The sequence below is a fragment of the Neomonachus schauinslandi genome, chromosome 10 (genome assembly GCF_002201575.2).
Source record: "Neomonachus schauinslandi chromosome 10, ASM220157v2, whole genome shotgun sequence".
NCBI lineage: Eukaryota > Metazoa > Chordata > Mammalia > Carnivora > Phocidae > Neomonachus > Neomonachus schauinslandi.
Window position 1 is genome coordinate 7,592,158 of NC_058412.1, and position 16,516 is coordinate 7,608,673.

Here is a 16,516-nt window from a genome sequence, read left to right on the forward strand (position 1 = left end):
GCCCCCCCCCCCCCCCCCCCCCGCCCGGAGGAAATACAGCGATAGGAACAACTCCTGAAGTAGGAACATGTTTCGAAGCCCTGGGATGTGGAGGGGAGAGTGGGGAGGTTGGGGTGTGATGTCCAAGGCCGTTCATGTGGGTAGGCCATGGTCAACCCCCGTGAGGGCAGTGCTAACCCCCCCTTACTCTGAACCCGGGCTTTTCATTACTGCAGCCTCAGGCTTTCTCTGGGTGGGCTGGCCTCCTCGGTGGGAACCAGCATTAAGCCAGCAAAACGTGAGTCCGCGTTTGCTGAGGGCTTCCTAGGACAGATGCTGTTGAATGTATTAATGTACACGTCCCATCAGCCTGCAGCCGGGCATTACTACCCACGTGGTACAGATGGATCCACTGGGGTATAGGGCAGTCACTTGCCCCAGAAAGGAGGGGCAGATGTGGGACTGGAGCCCGGGATAAGTTACCAAGGACCCAAGTTGGGGCTCCTCTAATTACAGAATGGTCTCAGGGAGCTGAAGCCACCTTCAGGGCCCCACGTGTCTGGGGAAATGCAGGGGCTCGTCCCTGCGTCCCTAAGTAGGGCTCAGCGGGGGCCGCATTTGCGGCACCCAGGCCTGATCCCCGGCAGCGGCCGAGGGGCGTCCTCCCCGCAGGCCCGTTCTCAGGGCCTGGCGCCTCCGCCGCTTTCCCTCAGGCCGGATGCCCTGGGCGGTCTGCATGGAGTCTGAGCCCTGCGGCTAGGCCTTCTCCTTGTTTCGGGGGACATCCAGAAGGCCTGTCAGAAGAGAAGGGGTGAAGGCACAGTCGACGTGGGAGACGCAGTGGTGCGGGAGCCCTGGGAGCCTGGGCCTGGAGGGAGGCGTGTTTATGGAGCAGACGCTCCAAGGGCGAGCTTGGGCCATGGCCGTGCGGGACGCCACGCAGGGCGCGGGGTCGGAGGAGCCATGCGGTGAGGGCCGCCTGACTCGCGCAGGCACCTGGACAGGAAAGGCAGCTGCCCCCGGAGGGCGAAGAGTGGGCCTCTCCCCCTCCATCACCCACGGGCTCTTCCCAGCAGCTTCTGAGGCTTTCCTGGGGGGTGGGGGGCGTCCCTGGGCTCAGACCCAAAGGGGAGCCGTCTCTGAGGACCCGCCCGGCCACCCGACTCCTGCAGCTCACGAGAGGGCACACTTGGGTCCATCCTGACCCGTCTCCCCTGCCCGTGGCATGGGTGTGCCCCCAGCTCGCGCGCGCACGCCCTCTGCGCGCGCACGCCCCGCACCGCTGTTGCGCCCGGGCCGCACTGCTTCGTTCGTGGTGCGCATGCTCCACCTGCAGGCCTCTGGCGGAGCCCCGGGAAGGGAGCGGACGGCCCCACAGACCCACCACCGGCTCCCAGCTCTCTACGAGCCATCAGCCAGGCCCCTCAGGCTCGCTCAGGTCCCAGAAGTCAGTAGCAGAATCAGAACTAGCCCCCACACGGTGCCCCCTGCACTGTGCGTGTGCGCGCGTGTACGTGCGCACTGTGTGTCTGTGTGTGTCTGGGGACCAGCGGTGTGGATTTGGCCGGTCCAGGCTGGAGCGTGCGTCTGTCTGTCCGTGTCGACAGGCACATCCCGGGCAGAGACCAGCCCAGCCCAGTTTAGGCGACAGTAGCCTTCCCTCCTCCTCCTCCCTGAACCTCATGCTCACCCACACTCCGGGCCCTTTCTAAGACTACATGCAAATGTCCCTTCCTCCAGAAAGCCCTCCCCGCCTCCCCCCAGACAGTGCCTATAGCCCCCCGCGCCCGGTCCCCTCACTCCCAGCGCGGCTTCCCTCGCATGGACCTTATATTGTCCATCCATCTCATTCCGGTCCCCTTTGCCCCTGGATCCAGTGCCAGGTCCAGCATGGGATTAGTGGCCGGGGAATGATGACTGAGAGTTGGCGCGCGGCCCATCCCTACTCCCTGGAGCTGCACCACAGCGGCCCTGGACCCCGAGGCAGAGGTACGGGTCTCAGCTTGGCCACTGAGGAGCCCCGTGACCCTGGACAAGGCCCTCCCTGTCCTCTCCTGCACGTCGGCTGCCAGAGGGAAGGGCTGCAGGGCCTCGGGGCCGGGTGAAGCCACGCCCTGGGTTGACATCTGCCCTTCAGGCTCTCCAGCTCAGAGCGAGGGCTGCCAAAGGGCTCCTCGATCCCCCGGATGTGCCAGGGTTAGGACTGGACCCCCACCCCTGTGGGGGCAGCTCTGGTGTGGGAAGAACGTGGGCCTGGGACCATGTGAAGATGGGGATGGCACTGGTAGCCTTAGGTACCAATGCATGGAGACAGGCAGGGACCTGGACCCCGGCTCCAAGGAGAGCGCAGTGGGTGGGGGATCCCCTGAGAGCAGCGCCCCTCTGCCTCCCCTACCCCCACACTGCAGCAAGGAGGCCAAGCCTCAGCGTCACCGTCTTACAGGAGAGGACAGGGAGGGCCTTGTCCAGGGCAAGTGGGGCAGTGGGCAGGGTCACCAGGTCACCTCCAGAGGTGGCTGGGGCTGTTACCCACTCTGGAAAGGCGAGGGCGGCAAGGCTGTTCACAGGGCTGGTGCAGCAGGTGTGAGGCAGGAGGGGCGACAGCTGGGCTGGGGGATGGGCTTCACCTGTTGGGGCTCAGGAAGAGTTTTGGGGGGCAGTGGCCTGGTCGTGGCCCAGGCTGCCTGAAGCCCCTTCCTCAAAGCCCCAGATCCACTGCTGTGGCCGGCCCTGGATTTCCGTCTGAGCCAGAGCATGTCCTGTTCCCACGGCCCTCCTGGCACAGTCAGGGCTCTTCGGGGGCCCTGGTCAAGGGTTTGCTGAGTGACCCTGTGACCTGACAGTTTGGTCACAGCTCCCAGCTGAGCAGAGGAGCCTGGAGCACGAGGTGCTGCTGCCCCCTGGTGGCTGCAGCCGGGAGGGCGGTCTCAGGCTTGGGGTATCGATCCCCAAGGCCTCCCCGCCTGGGTTCAGAGCCACTTGGGCCTGCCTCATACAGCTTTCTGTCCCTGTTCCACTTGTCAGATAAGGAGACTGAGGCTCCGAGGAGCACCTGACTTTCTGTGGGCCACACAGTGCCCAGAGGCTGAGGCTGGGCTCCTGATACCCAGGACTCGGAGGCCTTTCGATAGTGTTGCCCAGTTAAATTTCAGTTTCAGACAACGAATCTCTGTCCCACGCAGAATCTTATATTTTTATTTGCTGAGTCTGGCAGCTCCCCTTGTCAAGCCAGGGAGCTGAGTGTGCACAGTCCCCGGGGTGGGTCAGAAGCTGCAGGGGCCAGGCCACCCCCAGGGCCACTCTGCTCATGACCCTCCCCATTCTAGTCAGCAGAGAGGATGAACAATGGAACAATGCTCCGCTCCCAGAAAGAGCAGCAGGGACGTCTCAGGCGTTTTCCCTCCGGGCACTACATTCCGATGAGCCTCGTTGAGCGTCCCTGACCCTCCCTCGGAACAGCCGCCAGGGAGGGACTCGAGGGACTCGAAAGCCTCGCTTGTAGGGGTCGGTGGCTACGGTGGGGCCCTGTCACTGGTAGGGAGGCAGGGGCTGGGTGTGCGCAGCTCCAGGCGCCCACTGGCCGGGGCTCAAAGCCACGGGTGCTGCTGCCGGCCCGAGTGGGAAGGAGACCGAGGGAGAGCAAGGGCCGGAGCCACGACCCCGGCCACGTTCCCGCCACGGCTCTTTTTCTTCAGTGAGTCACCAGGACCACAGACTGGCCAGGGAAGCGGACACCTCCTTCCTCTTAGGTGCTCCCGACTCACTGGCTCCCTTAGATGAGTCACTTGGCCTCTCTGGCTTCAAGTTCAGCAACGTCTTTGTAGGCTAGGAGCGCCAAGTGGACGTGGGAGCCACGTGGCCTGCCTCTGCCCACCGCCGTGCCATCGGATGCGAGCAATTCATTTCGGAGCCTCTCTCCTCGCTTGGGAGGCTCGTGATCTCTGTAGTAAGTGATGCGGACACATGCGGAAGTGCTGTGCAGCCTCCTCAGGCCCCGATGCTCCCCGCACCCGTGCGTCGGTTCTTCCCGAAAGGCCCGTGCACACGGGAATGCGCGTACGCACACGCACACACACACACAGCGCACGACACGCTGCTCCTCACCCTGCTCGTCCGCACTGTGGCTGGGAGGCGGGCCCCATGAGCTCCTGCCGGTGCGAGCGGCCGCGGCCCCGGCCCTCTGTCATCTTGCCTGTCCCTCTCAGTGGACACGTGGCGTGTTTCCAACGTGTGCTGTGAACAGTGCAGTGAAGAGCCCGTGAGGGGGTTTCTGTCAGGAAATCCTTACATAGCTGCGTCAGACAGTTTGGGTTGTGGTTTTGCCCAGTGGCCTCCGAAGAGATCACCCCCACAGCTCCCTTCCCGTCTAGTGTGAGCACGTCTGCTTAGCCAGCGGCCGAGGCAACCCCTCCATCTGCCCACCTGACATGGGGTAGTCTGTTTTCATGTGCGTTTCTCGAGTTTGGAAGTCTCACACTCGGACTTTTCTGTAAATCCATGTTTGTGACTTGTCTACTTTCTATTATATTGTCCTTTTATTGACCGGAGCCTTCCGATATTTAGAAAGTCAGCCCTGAGCTCATGTGGTTGTTTGTCCCTTACCTTTTTGACTTCAAATGTGTTAATTTTGTGTCTGCTCTGTTACAACTCTCACCTCCGATGGACTATGTAAGGACTTGGGGAGGCTCTTCTTGCACTTTCCAGGCGTTGGCCCAGTTTCCCCACACTACCCCATCTCTGGAGTGTGGGGTGGGCCCTACGATCCGTATTCAGAAGATGCTCCCCCGAGTGAACTGAATGCAGGCTGAGACCACTGCCTTCATCTTGGACCAACAGCTTGAGAGCCCTGGGTCCCTTCCCATGGGGGGCCTATCTGGAGTCTCCAGCACATTCAGGAGGAAAATTCACCCGCTGCCTGGTGGAGGCCCAGAGCCAGTCACTTCACACGCTAAGTCTGGAAGTGTCGGTTTCTGTGAATGACTAGACAGTGCCATTTCTTTTTTTTTTGAGAGCGAGCGAGCTCACACTCAAGTGTGGGGTGGAGCAGAGGGAGAGGGAGAAGCAGACTCCCCGTGCTGAGCCCGACGTGGCGCTCGATCTCACGACCCCAAGATCATGACCTGAGCTGAGATCAAGAGTCAGACGCTCAACCAACCAGCCACCCAGGTGCCCCTAGGCAGTGCCATCTTTCACCACATGGCAATAGGTAACTGCACACGGCAACCTAGGACCTGGAGGGTCTTGGAGGAGTGTTGACACATATCCAGCATCTGAGATCTCTATCCTCTTTGGCTAAACTCACTTGCCCACTCCCAGGTGTAAGGACCAGAGGTGGCCATTTGGCCCAGGCCAGGCCACATTACCCTCCAGACCCGAATGTGGCCTTGGCAGAGCCCAGAAACTGTGGGCGCTTACAAGCAATTTAAGCAGGCTGTCGGGAGTGAGGCTGAGGCCGAGGCTGTTGTGTGGGTGGAACAGGACAACCTAGAGCTGTTTCTGTCCCCACTGGCACTGGACAGCTGGGTGGCGACTGGCTGAGAGAAGAGCAGTTTCCAGATCCTTGGCATACTTCGAGTGGAAAGCCCTTTCTCTTTTCCATCCAAGCTCATTGCTGCCACTAGGAGATCTCAAGCCCTTCCTGGTAGAAGGCCTAATTTACCAAGATTCCAGACTTGGTGACTAGCTCCCATTCCTCAACACCAATTCCTTTATTTTGAACATCCTGAGGAGTCAGAAAAGGATGTGCTCACAGAAGCGGGACAAATGGTCACTTTAAGAGGTTTTTCCCTCCCCTTGGCCCCCACTCCAGTCAGAACTATTTTGTTTGTAGCTCCTGATGAATGTACGTAGTATAGCAACTAAATCCACATTCTCAAGTCTAGGAAGGGAGAGCAGAGCTGGGGACATGCCCAGCCCGTGTCTGGCTGAGCGGCCAAGGAAGAGGGGGGACTGTGCAACCACAGCAATGCAGTGTCCACGTGGAACTCGGGTCTTGGGGGGGGGGGACGGTGGCTTTTTAGAGAACAGGTCATTCCCCTCAAATCCTTTAGTAAATGTACTCATACAGCCCTAGCTGGAGGGCCTGGCTTCACTTACTCCCCGAGATGAAAGGAGCTGCAGTACTCCCTCCCATCTGGACTCTGGTCTTCCCACGGCCCCCTGCTGGAGCCGGTGAGACAATGCTGCTCAGTGACAGTGGGGACTAGTGGCATCCTAGGGCCACGTCTGGCTTTTGCACGGCCTTCCTTCCCCACGTATGGCTACTGCACGATTCGACATTCTCATCTTGGGGGTTACGCTGTATGAGAGCCTGATGTCCTTTTTGGGGGCGGTAGGGGTACGAGTTGAGTAAGAGAACATAAAAGGCCAGTGGTCAAGGTCAAAGAAGGTAGAGATCTACAACACAGGATAATTGTTGAATTTATTAAAGTAAATTGACTGCCAAATGTTGTACCACATTCCTAACCTGCAGCTCTGCAACTTGTCCCCGGAGAGAAGACAAGTGGGAAGGGAACATGGGTCCCGCAGGCAGCGCTTGGGGGGCTTCTGGGGCCTTCCCGGGGCACAGCCCTGACACAAGGCAGTTAGCAAAGGGCTCTAGGAGCTCCTTCACAGCCACTTCTGGGGACATTCGGGGCGGGCTGAGCCGTGTCAGCAGCAGAGGGGATGGCCTGCCTCACCCACGCTTTTCCTTCTCCCTACATGCGGGCTAAATCCACTGTTCTCTGTGAGGATCCACAGCAAACTTCATACAAGACTCATGTACTTGAAATAAAAATGCTGAACAGGAAGATGGCATTTCGACAGATTTTCAAAATACTGAAGACCACCAACTCCTAAGTCCTCTGGGACAACTTTCTCAGCAGGTGGGACAAAACATCAATTCCCACTTATAAAACACATTCAAGGTGAGCCGTTTGGAATGGACACATTGTAAAAATTCCCCAATGCCTCATTATTTCAAGATACTTTATTTTTAAAACAGGTCACAAGACTAAGCTTCCGGCCCGCCCTGCAGTGTTCAAGCTACAAACGCTTGCTCAGCGGCAGGGGGCGCGCCTTAGTAGCGTGTCTGAAAACTGAATAAAAATCCATATAAAACAAATATGCAAATAGTTTCCATAGGAACACAGATAAGTGACCCCATCTCCTAGTCTTCCATACTGTTGCATCCGTGCCAACCCTACTCAGAGACATTTCAAAACTAGCAAGAATTAAGTTAACGGTCCCCCCCAAGTCCCCCAATTCAAGCTAAACTCGAAGGTAACAGCTACAGGAGAGGCACCTACACGTTGATGCTGGTGGAGGCACAGGCGGCCGGGGGGCGCTTCAGCCCGCTCTCCCAGGCACAGGACACAGGCAGGGTGCCGACGTCCTGCTCCGCCACTTCGGCCGGGAAGTCGTGGTTCTGGATCTGCTGCATCAGTTGCCTGAGAGACAGAAGGGGCACATTCAGAAACCCTGAGTCCCCAGGACTCGGCAGCTTCATGAGAGTCACTTACTCATGAGCCTGTTTACTTCCTCGGCTACTACGTCATCAGGAAGCAGTTCAGTGTATTTCTAAAGCAAGCCTTTCTTCAGGACCACCTTTTCAGTAACAGGGAAAGCACAAGTCACGTGCGCTTATTACAATATTCTATTTATATAGAAATACCCTAGGCTTTTTTTGAAATAGTTACACCTTCATAAAAATCTGAAAAGAAATACAGATCAGTATCACCAGAGAATTTTCTTTCCATTTGTATTTCCCAAATCTTCTAAAGCATATATTCTTTTTTTTTTTAAGATTTTACTTATTTGACACAGAGAGACACAGAGAGAGAGAGAACACAAGCAGGGGGAGTGGGAGAGGGAGAAGCAGGCTTCCCGCCGAGCAGGGAGCCCGATGCGGGGCTCGATCCCAGGACTCTGGGACCATGACCTGAGCCGAAGGCAGACGCTTAACCGACTGAGCCACACAGACGCCCCTCTAAAGCATATACTCCTAATACAGGCAGAAAACAACTATTTTTAAGAACCTTGTTAGTATTTACATCTAATCTAAACAAGACGATTTCTTATTCAACCAGACAAGAGCCAGCAGAAACCTGCTCTTATCAAACCATGAACATGTGTCGTCACTAACCACATCGGCCCCGACATCACATAGTAGATAGTCGGCCTCTGGAACCCGTTGAAAGTAGAAGCAGCAGCAACCGTGTAAGCACCCATGTTTTCAAAGACCATCCAATCGCCCACGTGCATCTCGGGCAAGTCGCAGCGCTCGACAATGCGATCCAGGCCGTCACATGTTGGTCCCCATATGCTGGTTGAATAGTACTTCTCATCTGGTTTGGGTCTCTACATTTGAGAGAGAAAAACGTAACCAGTTACCCTGCTTATGACCCCACATCCTCACTGCTGTATATACTACGTTCAGAAGTACCTTCTGCAGAAGGGGCTTCACGTGGGCATGATCATAGAGGATGCAATTAAACGATCCATACACTCCATCGTTCACGTAATACATAAAGGTTTGTTCACTCGACTCATCTTCATCTGGAAAGGCACAGGAGTCTCAATTACCACTTTCTGTACCAACGTACAGCTACGCGTGCAATGATCCATCCTTTTTTTTTAAAAATTTTATTATGTTAATCACCATACATCATTAGTTTTTGATGTAGTGTTTCAGGATTCATTGTTTGCGTGACTCGTCCTTTATACGTACCATCAGAGCCTGTCTGTTCCTTTAATACGAGTTTTTTGGCAATGATGTTCACTGCGAGCGTGAAGGCTGAGGCAACGTAGTATCTGCCGGGCTCCGCTATGATTCGCACCCCCGAGTCGGCCGGGAAGTACTTGTCCAGGGCTGGGTTGATCACACTGGTGATCTACAAGGGACAGACGGGGACAGACGAGGACAGTCATCAAGGGGAACTCACGGCAGAGTGAGAACCAGTGACAGGCTAGAACAAACGTGAGCGCAGGCGTCAGCAGGTGTACTACCGGGCGACGGCAGCGAAACAAAAACCAACCAACTGGCATCTCCCTAAACCCAGCCTGCATATCCCTGTGGTTTCATCTGGATTCCCCTCTGGATACCCCCCATCCTTTATAAGATGTTACAGGTAGGATTCTATCAAACAGTACTATAAATGTATTACTGCTTACTGAGGTATCAAGGGGCCTAAATATTTTAAGCTATCAAATACACGCCAACAGAATAAAACTCTATTCTGCCTATCTCACAAAATTTTAAGAAGAAGGTGGATCTATTTCATAAACTCAACCACCACATAATGGTCCACTTAATAAGATGTCCACTTTAACTTCATAAGTGACTAAAACAATTAAAATGTTCAAAGGAAAAGTACAAAATTTAGAAAACCCCATTGGGGGTAATGATGTACCGAAGTCCACATGCTCTTTCCTAAAGTAATCAACTATTTCCCACGATTTGGGGGTAAATTGACTCATTGTGGTTTAGAAAACCAAAGCCATTAAATACAATTTTAAATAGTGCAGAACTCACTGAAAGTATCATACTAAGGCATTTTTATGTTTGTACAATTTCTTTTGTTATTACTTAAAAACACTTAAGTTCTGAACTACACCAAAATGGAACTTGCTAAAATAGCTATGAACATTTTTGTTATAAATTACCTCTTCAAATTTAAGCTTCACATCCTCAGATCCAGGAAAACCACCACCGATATCAAGCAGATACATGCTGAAACCAACCTCAGCCTAGAGTCAGGAAAGTTCAGTCAGTCGAGTAGCCAGATTGGTAACAAGTCATGAAAATGTATGCAGCAGATGGATTTAAGCCTCTGGAATATGGGATGACTTCTGCAGAAGGTTAATTCTAGAACTGAGTCTAGTTACTATCAGCCCTGCTCCCCACCCCCCTGCCCCGGAATTGGGTTTACATATACTCACTCCCATGTCAAAGACACAGCGGGCATCAGAGATGGCTTGCACAAAGGTCTCAGGATCCGTGCAGCCACTTCCCACATGGAAGCTGGGGCAAAGAAAGGAGAATATGCTATTTCTGAAAATTACTATTCACAGTGGGAGAAAAGCCTATAAAACGTGCATTGTCTAGTATCTTAGCCCCTATGCCACCACCAAGATCTCACCTGACACCAATGACATCAATATTTAGCTCTCTCGCCCGTTCCAAAAGAAGCCTGCTGATTTTGAGTGTGGCACCAAATTTAACACTGAGGCGACAGACTGCTTTGGAATCATCGGTGGCAATCCGCAAAACCAACCTAGAAGCAGAAAAATTTTATCAAATTTCCCATGACAGAAGACCACTTAGAGCCATGGTTAGAATAAAAAGAATTCATGGCTCTGATACCCTGTGATTTGAGTCTCATAAGTTTTTTTTTTTTTTTTTTTTAAGGATTTTTATTTATTTACTTGAGAGAGAACGAGAGAGAGAACAGAGGGAAAGGGAGAAGCAGACTCCCCCCGAGCAGGGAGGCCGATGCGGGGCTCGATCCCAGGACTCCGGGATCATGACCCGATCCGAAGGCAGACGCTTAACCGACTGAGCCACCCAGGCACCCCAAGAGTCTCCTACAGTTTTATTCATCAAGAGGATTTAAGATTTTCTACTTTGCCTCTGACCCAGCAGACTTTTATACTTTACCAAAGTACAGAAATCTCACAACTGTGAACTTGAGTTTGACAATGTGCAGATCCCGTATGTGACCCTGCCCTGCCCACAAACGGAGGAGTCACTCACTTGGCCTTTGGATGCGCCCTGGCAACTTTCATCAGTTCAACTTCACTATCAAAAGTCATCATCTGGACTCCGTTATTGGCAGCGTACTTAATCTGAGACACTTGTTTGCAAGGATTTGCATAGATAATCCTCTCTGGAGGCACCCCAAGACTTTGTACCAATTGTATCTCAGTCTGAAAAACATGAGAGAGTACGTTATATATAGGAAGCTAATCAATGAAAAAAACAGGAGAACACGGGAGTTCAGTCCCCCCTCTTTCATTACTATATATTGCCCAAGAAACACAACTTTGATGTGCCCAACCAGGGCCATTTGAGATCATCATTTTTGAGTCCTGCTGCTTTTGCTTACCTTGCTGGCACAGTCAAATCCTGTCCCAATGGTAGCAAGGGTCTTCACTATGGTTCTGCTATCATTGCATTTGACTGCATAAAAGGGGGTGACTCGAGGAAGAGCTTTTAACCATCTCAGGTGTTTCTTTAAAATGTCTCCCAGGTCGGCGACATAGAAGGCATCCTTATCATCCTACAGCAAGAGTGGGTGCAGGGAACTCATCAGCAGCCTAATCACACATCCCACATGTAGCCTCCCCTCTCGTTCCCATCAACGAACCCTCCTCTCTTTACCCTGGCCACTGACACGAACATCACTATTATCACTGAGTGATCTGCAGCTAATAAATTCTGAATTCCCTAACAGGACGTGTGAGTTCCATTCCATTTCCTTAAGACCGCACTGAAGTCTCTCACTCATGTGCCCAGCATTTTCAAAGCTGTGCTGTCAGCACCAACTTAAGATACTTACAGAAGACGAAACTTCATTAATTTTTTGGTCCAGAATATCCTTGGCAGTAAAGCCTTCATCAAGGAAATGGCAGTCTAAATCTGCATTACTAAAGCTGTTCATGGTTTCTTGAAGTTCCTCCGAAACGTAACAAACTGCAAACAGGGTGGAGAAATTTCCTCAGAAGCGGGAGCAATACTCAGTAATTCTTTCTTTTTTAAAGATTTTATTTACTTATTTATTTGAGAAAGACAGTGTGGGGGGGAGGGGGCCAGGGGAAAGGGAGAAGCAGACTCCCCGCTGAGCGGGGAGCCAGATGTGGGGCTAGATCCTGGTAGATCCTGGATGACCTAAGGCAGCCGCTTAACTGACTGAGCCACCCAGGAGCCCCAATACTCAGTAATTCTTTTTTAAAAAAATATTTTATTGTTATGTTAATCACCGTACATTACATCATTAGTTTTTGATGTAATACTCAGTAATTCTTAACAACAACCATGAATACTTACATGGAAAACTAAGAGATGGAATTTAAAGAAATTATTGCCAGTTTCTCACAAAGGCAATTCTCTGGAATTCCAAGTCCCGCTGAAGATGCGTGTGCCCTCAGGTGCAGCAGTGGAAATGTTCTGATAAACAGAATTTGCTGGTCCACCTTAGGAGTACATCAAATGGAAAGATCAGGCACTGGCTGTGAGCACACAGGAAGCAGTGCTGCTCAAGTGCTCTCTGTAGATAGCTCACTTGCTGGATTTGGGAATCCCATTATTTCAGGTGTAAGTCACAGGATTCCATAAACCTCTATGCAGTCCAAGGACACTGTAGATTCAACACTAGGCTTTCTCAAAGCAACACACTAAAATTCTGTATGTACTACTATATACCTCAAAATAAGCACTTCAAATATTCATGCTAAAAAACCTACAGAAAGCAGGTTTCAGAATCACTTCATTAAAATGGAAAGATTTTTGTAACGGTCAGTTTCATTTCTTTAGATGCTTAAAACAGCATTTCAGTAATTATAGAAAGGCGCCTTATAAACATCCACCTTCTGTTTTCAGTAAGTCTTACACAGAATTTTTAATAACTAAAAGGCATCGTGGAAATGTCTAAGGCTAAACTTACTGAGTGCCCTTAAGTTTCCTAAGAATTTTATGAGCTAATTTTTATGCTATTTTATTTTCATGACATGCATGTATTTTTACAGTGAGCAATCTTCCTATCAACACAGTGTACTACAGCAGCTGTATCTGAGCAGAAATCAGCATTCTTAAACCCGTGTTGCCTGTCACCAAGTCAGTGATTCTGCAAATCTCATCTGTCCTTACACGCACCCTCATCCTTGCTTAGCTATGAACAATAATCATATGGAAATAATTTTTGGCTAACTTTAAGAATAACAAAAGCAAGGAAGCAAACATGAATTACGAATAAGCAAAAATAAAGCTCATAACATTCAGAGTCACTGTCCTTGGTCTTCACGAAATCTGACACTGGTAAATGAGCGATCTTAAAATTACTGATTTTAACCTATTTAACTTCTGCTAGGCAGGACTTTCTTTTTTTCACTGTGCGACCCGCTTCAGTGCCCGCAGCCTATGACAGAGGCCAGGCAATGGTTCGGGGCCACAGTTTGCTCTGGCATGGGACACTATGAGAGGCCCAGGGAGACGAGCCTGCCATAAATCCAAACCCATGCATCGTAGAATTTGTCCTTTGTTGTCGTTGTGTGGTTTTTTTCTTTCTTAAGATTTTATTTATTTTTTAAAATCTCTACACCCAACGTGGGGCTCGAACTTACAACCCCATGATCAAGAGTCGCACGCTCTACCTACTGAGCCAGCCAGGCGCCCCCGGTAGAACTCGTTTCCAGGCCTGATCTAACGTGACTTTCCATCGTCAACCTCCTACATTGCCGAAACCACCTCTAGGAGAAGTCGAGACGAAGGGGACAGCAAACCCATTTTGGCTATATAAAATTAACACTTAACTCAGGTTCACGCAGTGACAGACTGGGCTAGTTAGGGTCTTGTTAAAATGCTTTTAGTCAGTGTTCAAGCTTAAACTTGGGAGATTATTACTTTGAAATATGTTACTATTAAGTATCTTTTAAAGCTTTATTTTAATAACTTACAATATAGAGAAACTTCACCTTTTAGTGTTCTGTATAGCTAAGTTACTTAAAATGATGGATCAGTGAGCACAAGATAGCACTCTTCTGCTATGAAATTCTTTCCTGCCAATTGGAAAGTATTATACAAGACACAGAGACCAATTTAAACAAACTGAAAAAAAATTTCACAAGTCAACTAAATTATGCCCAATTTTAGCTTTAAATAAAGTCAACACATTCTTTGTCCTCCCCAGACATTTCTAAGAGGTTCTGCTCTCCACACTTCCCAATTATTTGGGATTCTCAAACAACCACAATCAGCTTTTTTGGAAAATCTTAAGGGCTGCCTCCTACGTGTAAGTCTGTTCGCCCGAACTGGGATCTCAATATTCTAGGCCTTTCTTAAATCTCTTAAGTCATTCAAAGATTCCTTACACAGACAAGTCTAAGGCACAGTTAATGGAGAATGTATTACCATAGTTACTACAAGGCTATCTCGTATCTTAGCTCTAGCAACGTCGGCGAATTTCCACATCGGGTCATTTCCTCTGTACACGAAAACTAAGAGAAACAAAATTCCAGGACAACGAGGTGAGCTGAGCGATGGGAGCCCGACACCTGCACGGGCTCGCTCCTACGTCTGCACCTGCTGCCGGGCTTGCCACATGGGTTTTAAAAAAGAGTAGCGGTTGAAAGCACCACGGGCCTTCCCAACAGCTTCCGGCTCAGAATCCCCACTGACGTGGTTCGGAAGAGGTGAGCCGCGGTCCCCTCCAGCCCCGGCTGCCCTAAGCCGGCACGATCCGGGGCAGGACGGGCCGCGGCGACGGTGGCCGCCGGGCGTTCGCAGGGTCAGGGAGTTCTTAGTCCCGCTTCACGGGGGAACTCAGGCCCCGGAGGGTAGCCGCTCACCAGGGTCAGGGACCCGCGGCCGGCGCGACGACCACGTGTCCCTCGCAGCTCCAGGCGCGGGGTCAGTCCCGGGCCTCCGGCCCGCCGCGCAGCGACACGTGGCCGTCCCTCCTCCCGCCTCCCAACCGCCCGGACGCGCCCCCTCTCACCTTAGAGCGCACGGGCGCCGCGGGCCAGCCCCATGGAGATACCGCCCCCGAGCGCGCAGGACCGCCGGCCGCCCCGCCGCCCCCGTCAGCCGGCCGCCCGCCGCCTCGCTCCCTCCCGCGGAGGACCGCCGGCCCGAGGTGGCGCCGGAGCTCTGGCAGAGGGGCGGCGGCGGCGGAGGCTGAGGGGACTGACAAAGCCGACGAGCCGCCGCTCCGCTACTTATAGCGCCGCCCGTGTCGTCATGGAGACGCACCAGCTCAAACCAGCCGCGATCGGTTCCGTCCGGGCGTCCTCCGAGGAAGGGGGCGGAGCGCGGCGGCGGCGGCCAACCCACGGCCGGACGGAGGATGGGGGGCGCCGAGCCCTTCAACGTCAGCGGCTCCGAGCGCCACCCGGCCCGCCCCCGGCCTCGCGCCCCTCCCGGCCCTGCGGCAGACACGCGCACGCGCACGACGCCGCAGGACGCCTCCAGCGGCCTCGCACCCCTCCCGGCCCTGCGGCAGGCACGCGCACGCGCACGACGCCGCAGGGCACCCCCGGCGGCCTCGCGCCCTTCCCGGCTCTGCGGCGGGCCCGCGCACGCGCACGACGCCTCAGGTCCCGGGCCCTCCCGGGCCCGCCGCTCTCCGGGACATCAACCTTGGTGCAGGAGCGGGCGCCGCAGAAGCCGAGTTTCAGCATCCGCGCTGGGCATTAACTGTTCTTCTACTTGGCTTTAAATGCCTCGTGTCCTAGGGCAGAGAAAGGAGATCGCGGGCACAAGCGGGCCACGTGGACCCCCTCCCCCCCCCGGGTGGACTCTGGCCCCTCCTGCCAGGCGCCTCCAGCCCCGAGGAAGGGACCTGGAACGATTCTGGCTTCACCCCAAGAACGGGGCGCAGAAGTAGACAGGGGCAAGGTGCGTGCTCAGGGTCACCTGGCAGGTTGGTGGCACCGCTTCCGGCCGCTCCTGAGCCACTGCGCCAACAAACGTATCCAGGTGTGTTCCTTCTAGATGGCTGGCAGTGACGGCCACGCGAAGACACACGTGCAGTATTAAGCCAGAGGCTTGTCTAAGGGCCTTAGGGGAAGGCGGTAGAGGGGCCACAGGCCAATGAGCCCCTCCACTGCCCTTTACCATAGTACACGGGACTCGTAAGTGACTAGACATCTCTAAGGGCGGATGCGATTGCCTCGCTTTGAGAGAGCCCTGTAAGTCCCAGCACAGCAACTGAGTCTGCACAATGAATCCATAAAGGCAGAAGCCTTGGGAAATCTGTTATCCCTAAGAGCGTGCAGCCTCTGGTGGAGGACTGTGCCTCTGGGGTTTGGGCTGCCCCCCACCGCTGACCCCAGGGAGGGGAGAAGGAACGCGGGGCACTTCTTTTTTCTTTCATTTTACCATTCTTTCCCTTGAAGACAAAATGCAACAATCACATCCCACCCTAGAGCGTGGGGTGTGGCCCACCTGAGGGTCCCTGGTGAGGATTTAAAGAACGCATAAAGCGGGCGCCTGGGTGGCTCAGTTGGTTAAGCGACTGCCTTCGGCTCAGGTCATGATCCTGGAGTCCCGGGATGGAGTCCCGCATCGGGCTCCCTGCTCAGCAGGGAGTCTGCTTCTCCCTCTGACCCTCCCACCTCTCATGTGCTCTCTCTCTCTCTCATTCTCGCTCTCTCCAATGAATAAATAAAAAAATAAAATCTTTAAAAAAAAAGAATGCATAAAGCTAGCCCAGGTAAGTCGTGGTTGGTGCAGAGGGACCTTGGAGGAGCTCTGTGCTCTACCGGGGTCCCTGGCGGGGACTTGCTGTGTGATCTTGGGTGAATTACCTCCCTTCTCTGGCCTTGGAGGAGTTTTGACTAG

At 53.1% G+C, this 16,516-nt stretch overlaps 1 protein-coding gene and 1 non-coding gene across 3 annotated transcripts; both read right to left on the reverse strand.

The window, feature by feature from the left end:
* Nucleotides 1-6,376: 6,376 nt before the first annotated feature.
* Nucleotides 6,377-14,871, reverse strand: ODC1 (ornithine decarboxylase 1). Of its 2 annotated transcripts, XM_021697822.1 has the most exons (12): nucleotides 14,673-14,871; nucleotides 12,008-12,153; nucleotides 11,520-11,653; nucleotides 11,067-11,240; nucleotides 10,715-10,887; nucleotides 10,101-10,235; nucleotides 9,901-9,982; nucleotides 9,625-9,708; nucleotides 8,690-8,852; nucleotides 8,405-8,517; nucleotides 8,105-8,319; nucleotides 6,377-7,409 (listed from the first exon to the last, which is right to left on the reverse strand). In XM_021697822.1, exons 3-12 carry the CDS (start codon nucleotides 11,619-11,621, stop codon nucleotides 7,265-7,267), a joined length of 1,386 nt encoding a protein of 461 aa, XP_021553497.1. In that variant the 5' UTR covers nucleotides 11,622-11,653; nucleotides 12,008-12,153; nucleotides 14,673-14,871; the 3' UTR covers nucleotides 6,377-7,264. The 2 variants fall into 2 exon arrangements, with proteins under 2 accessions (XP_021553497.1, XP_044775037.1); XM_044919102.1 differs by lacking the exon at nucleotides 14,673-14,871 and having other exon boundaries at nucleotides 12,008-12,396.
* On the reverse strand, nucleotides 13,065-13,197 carry LOC123326116. Its single transcript, XR_006540895.1, has one exon. It is a non-coding gene; the product is annotated as a small nucleolar RNA SNORA42/SNORA80 family (small nucleolar RNA).
* Nucleotides 14,872-16,516: the final 1,645 nt, after the last annotated feature.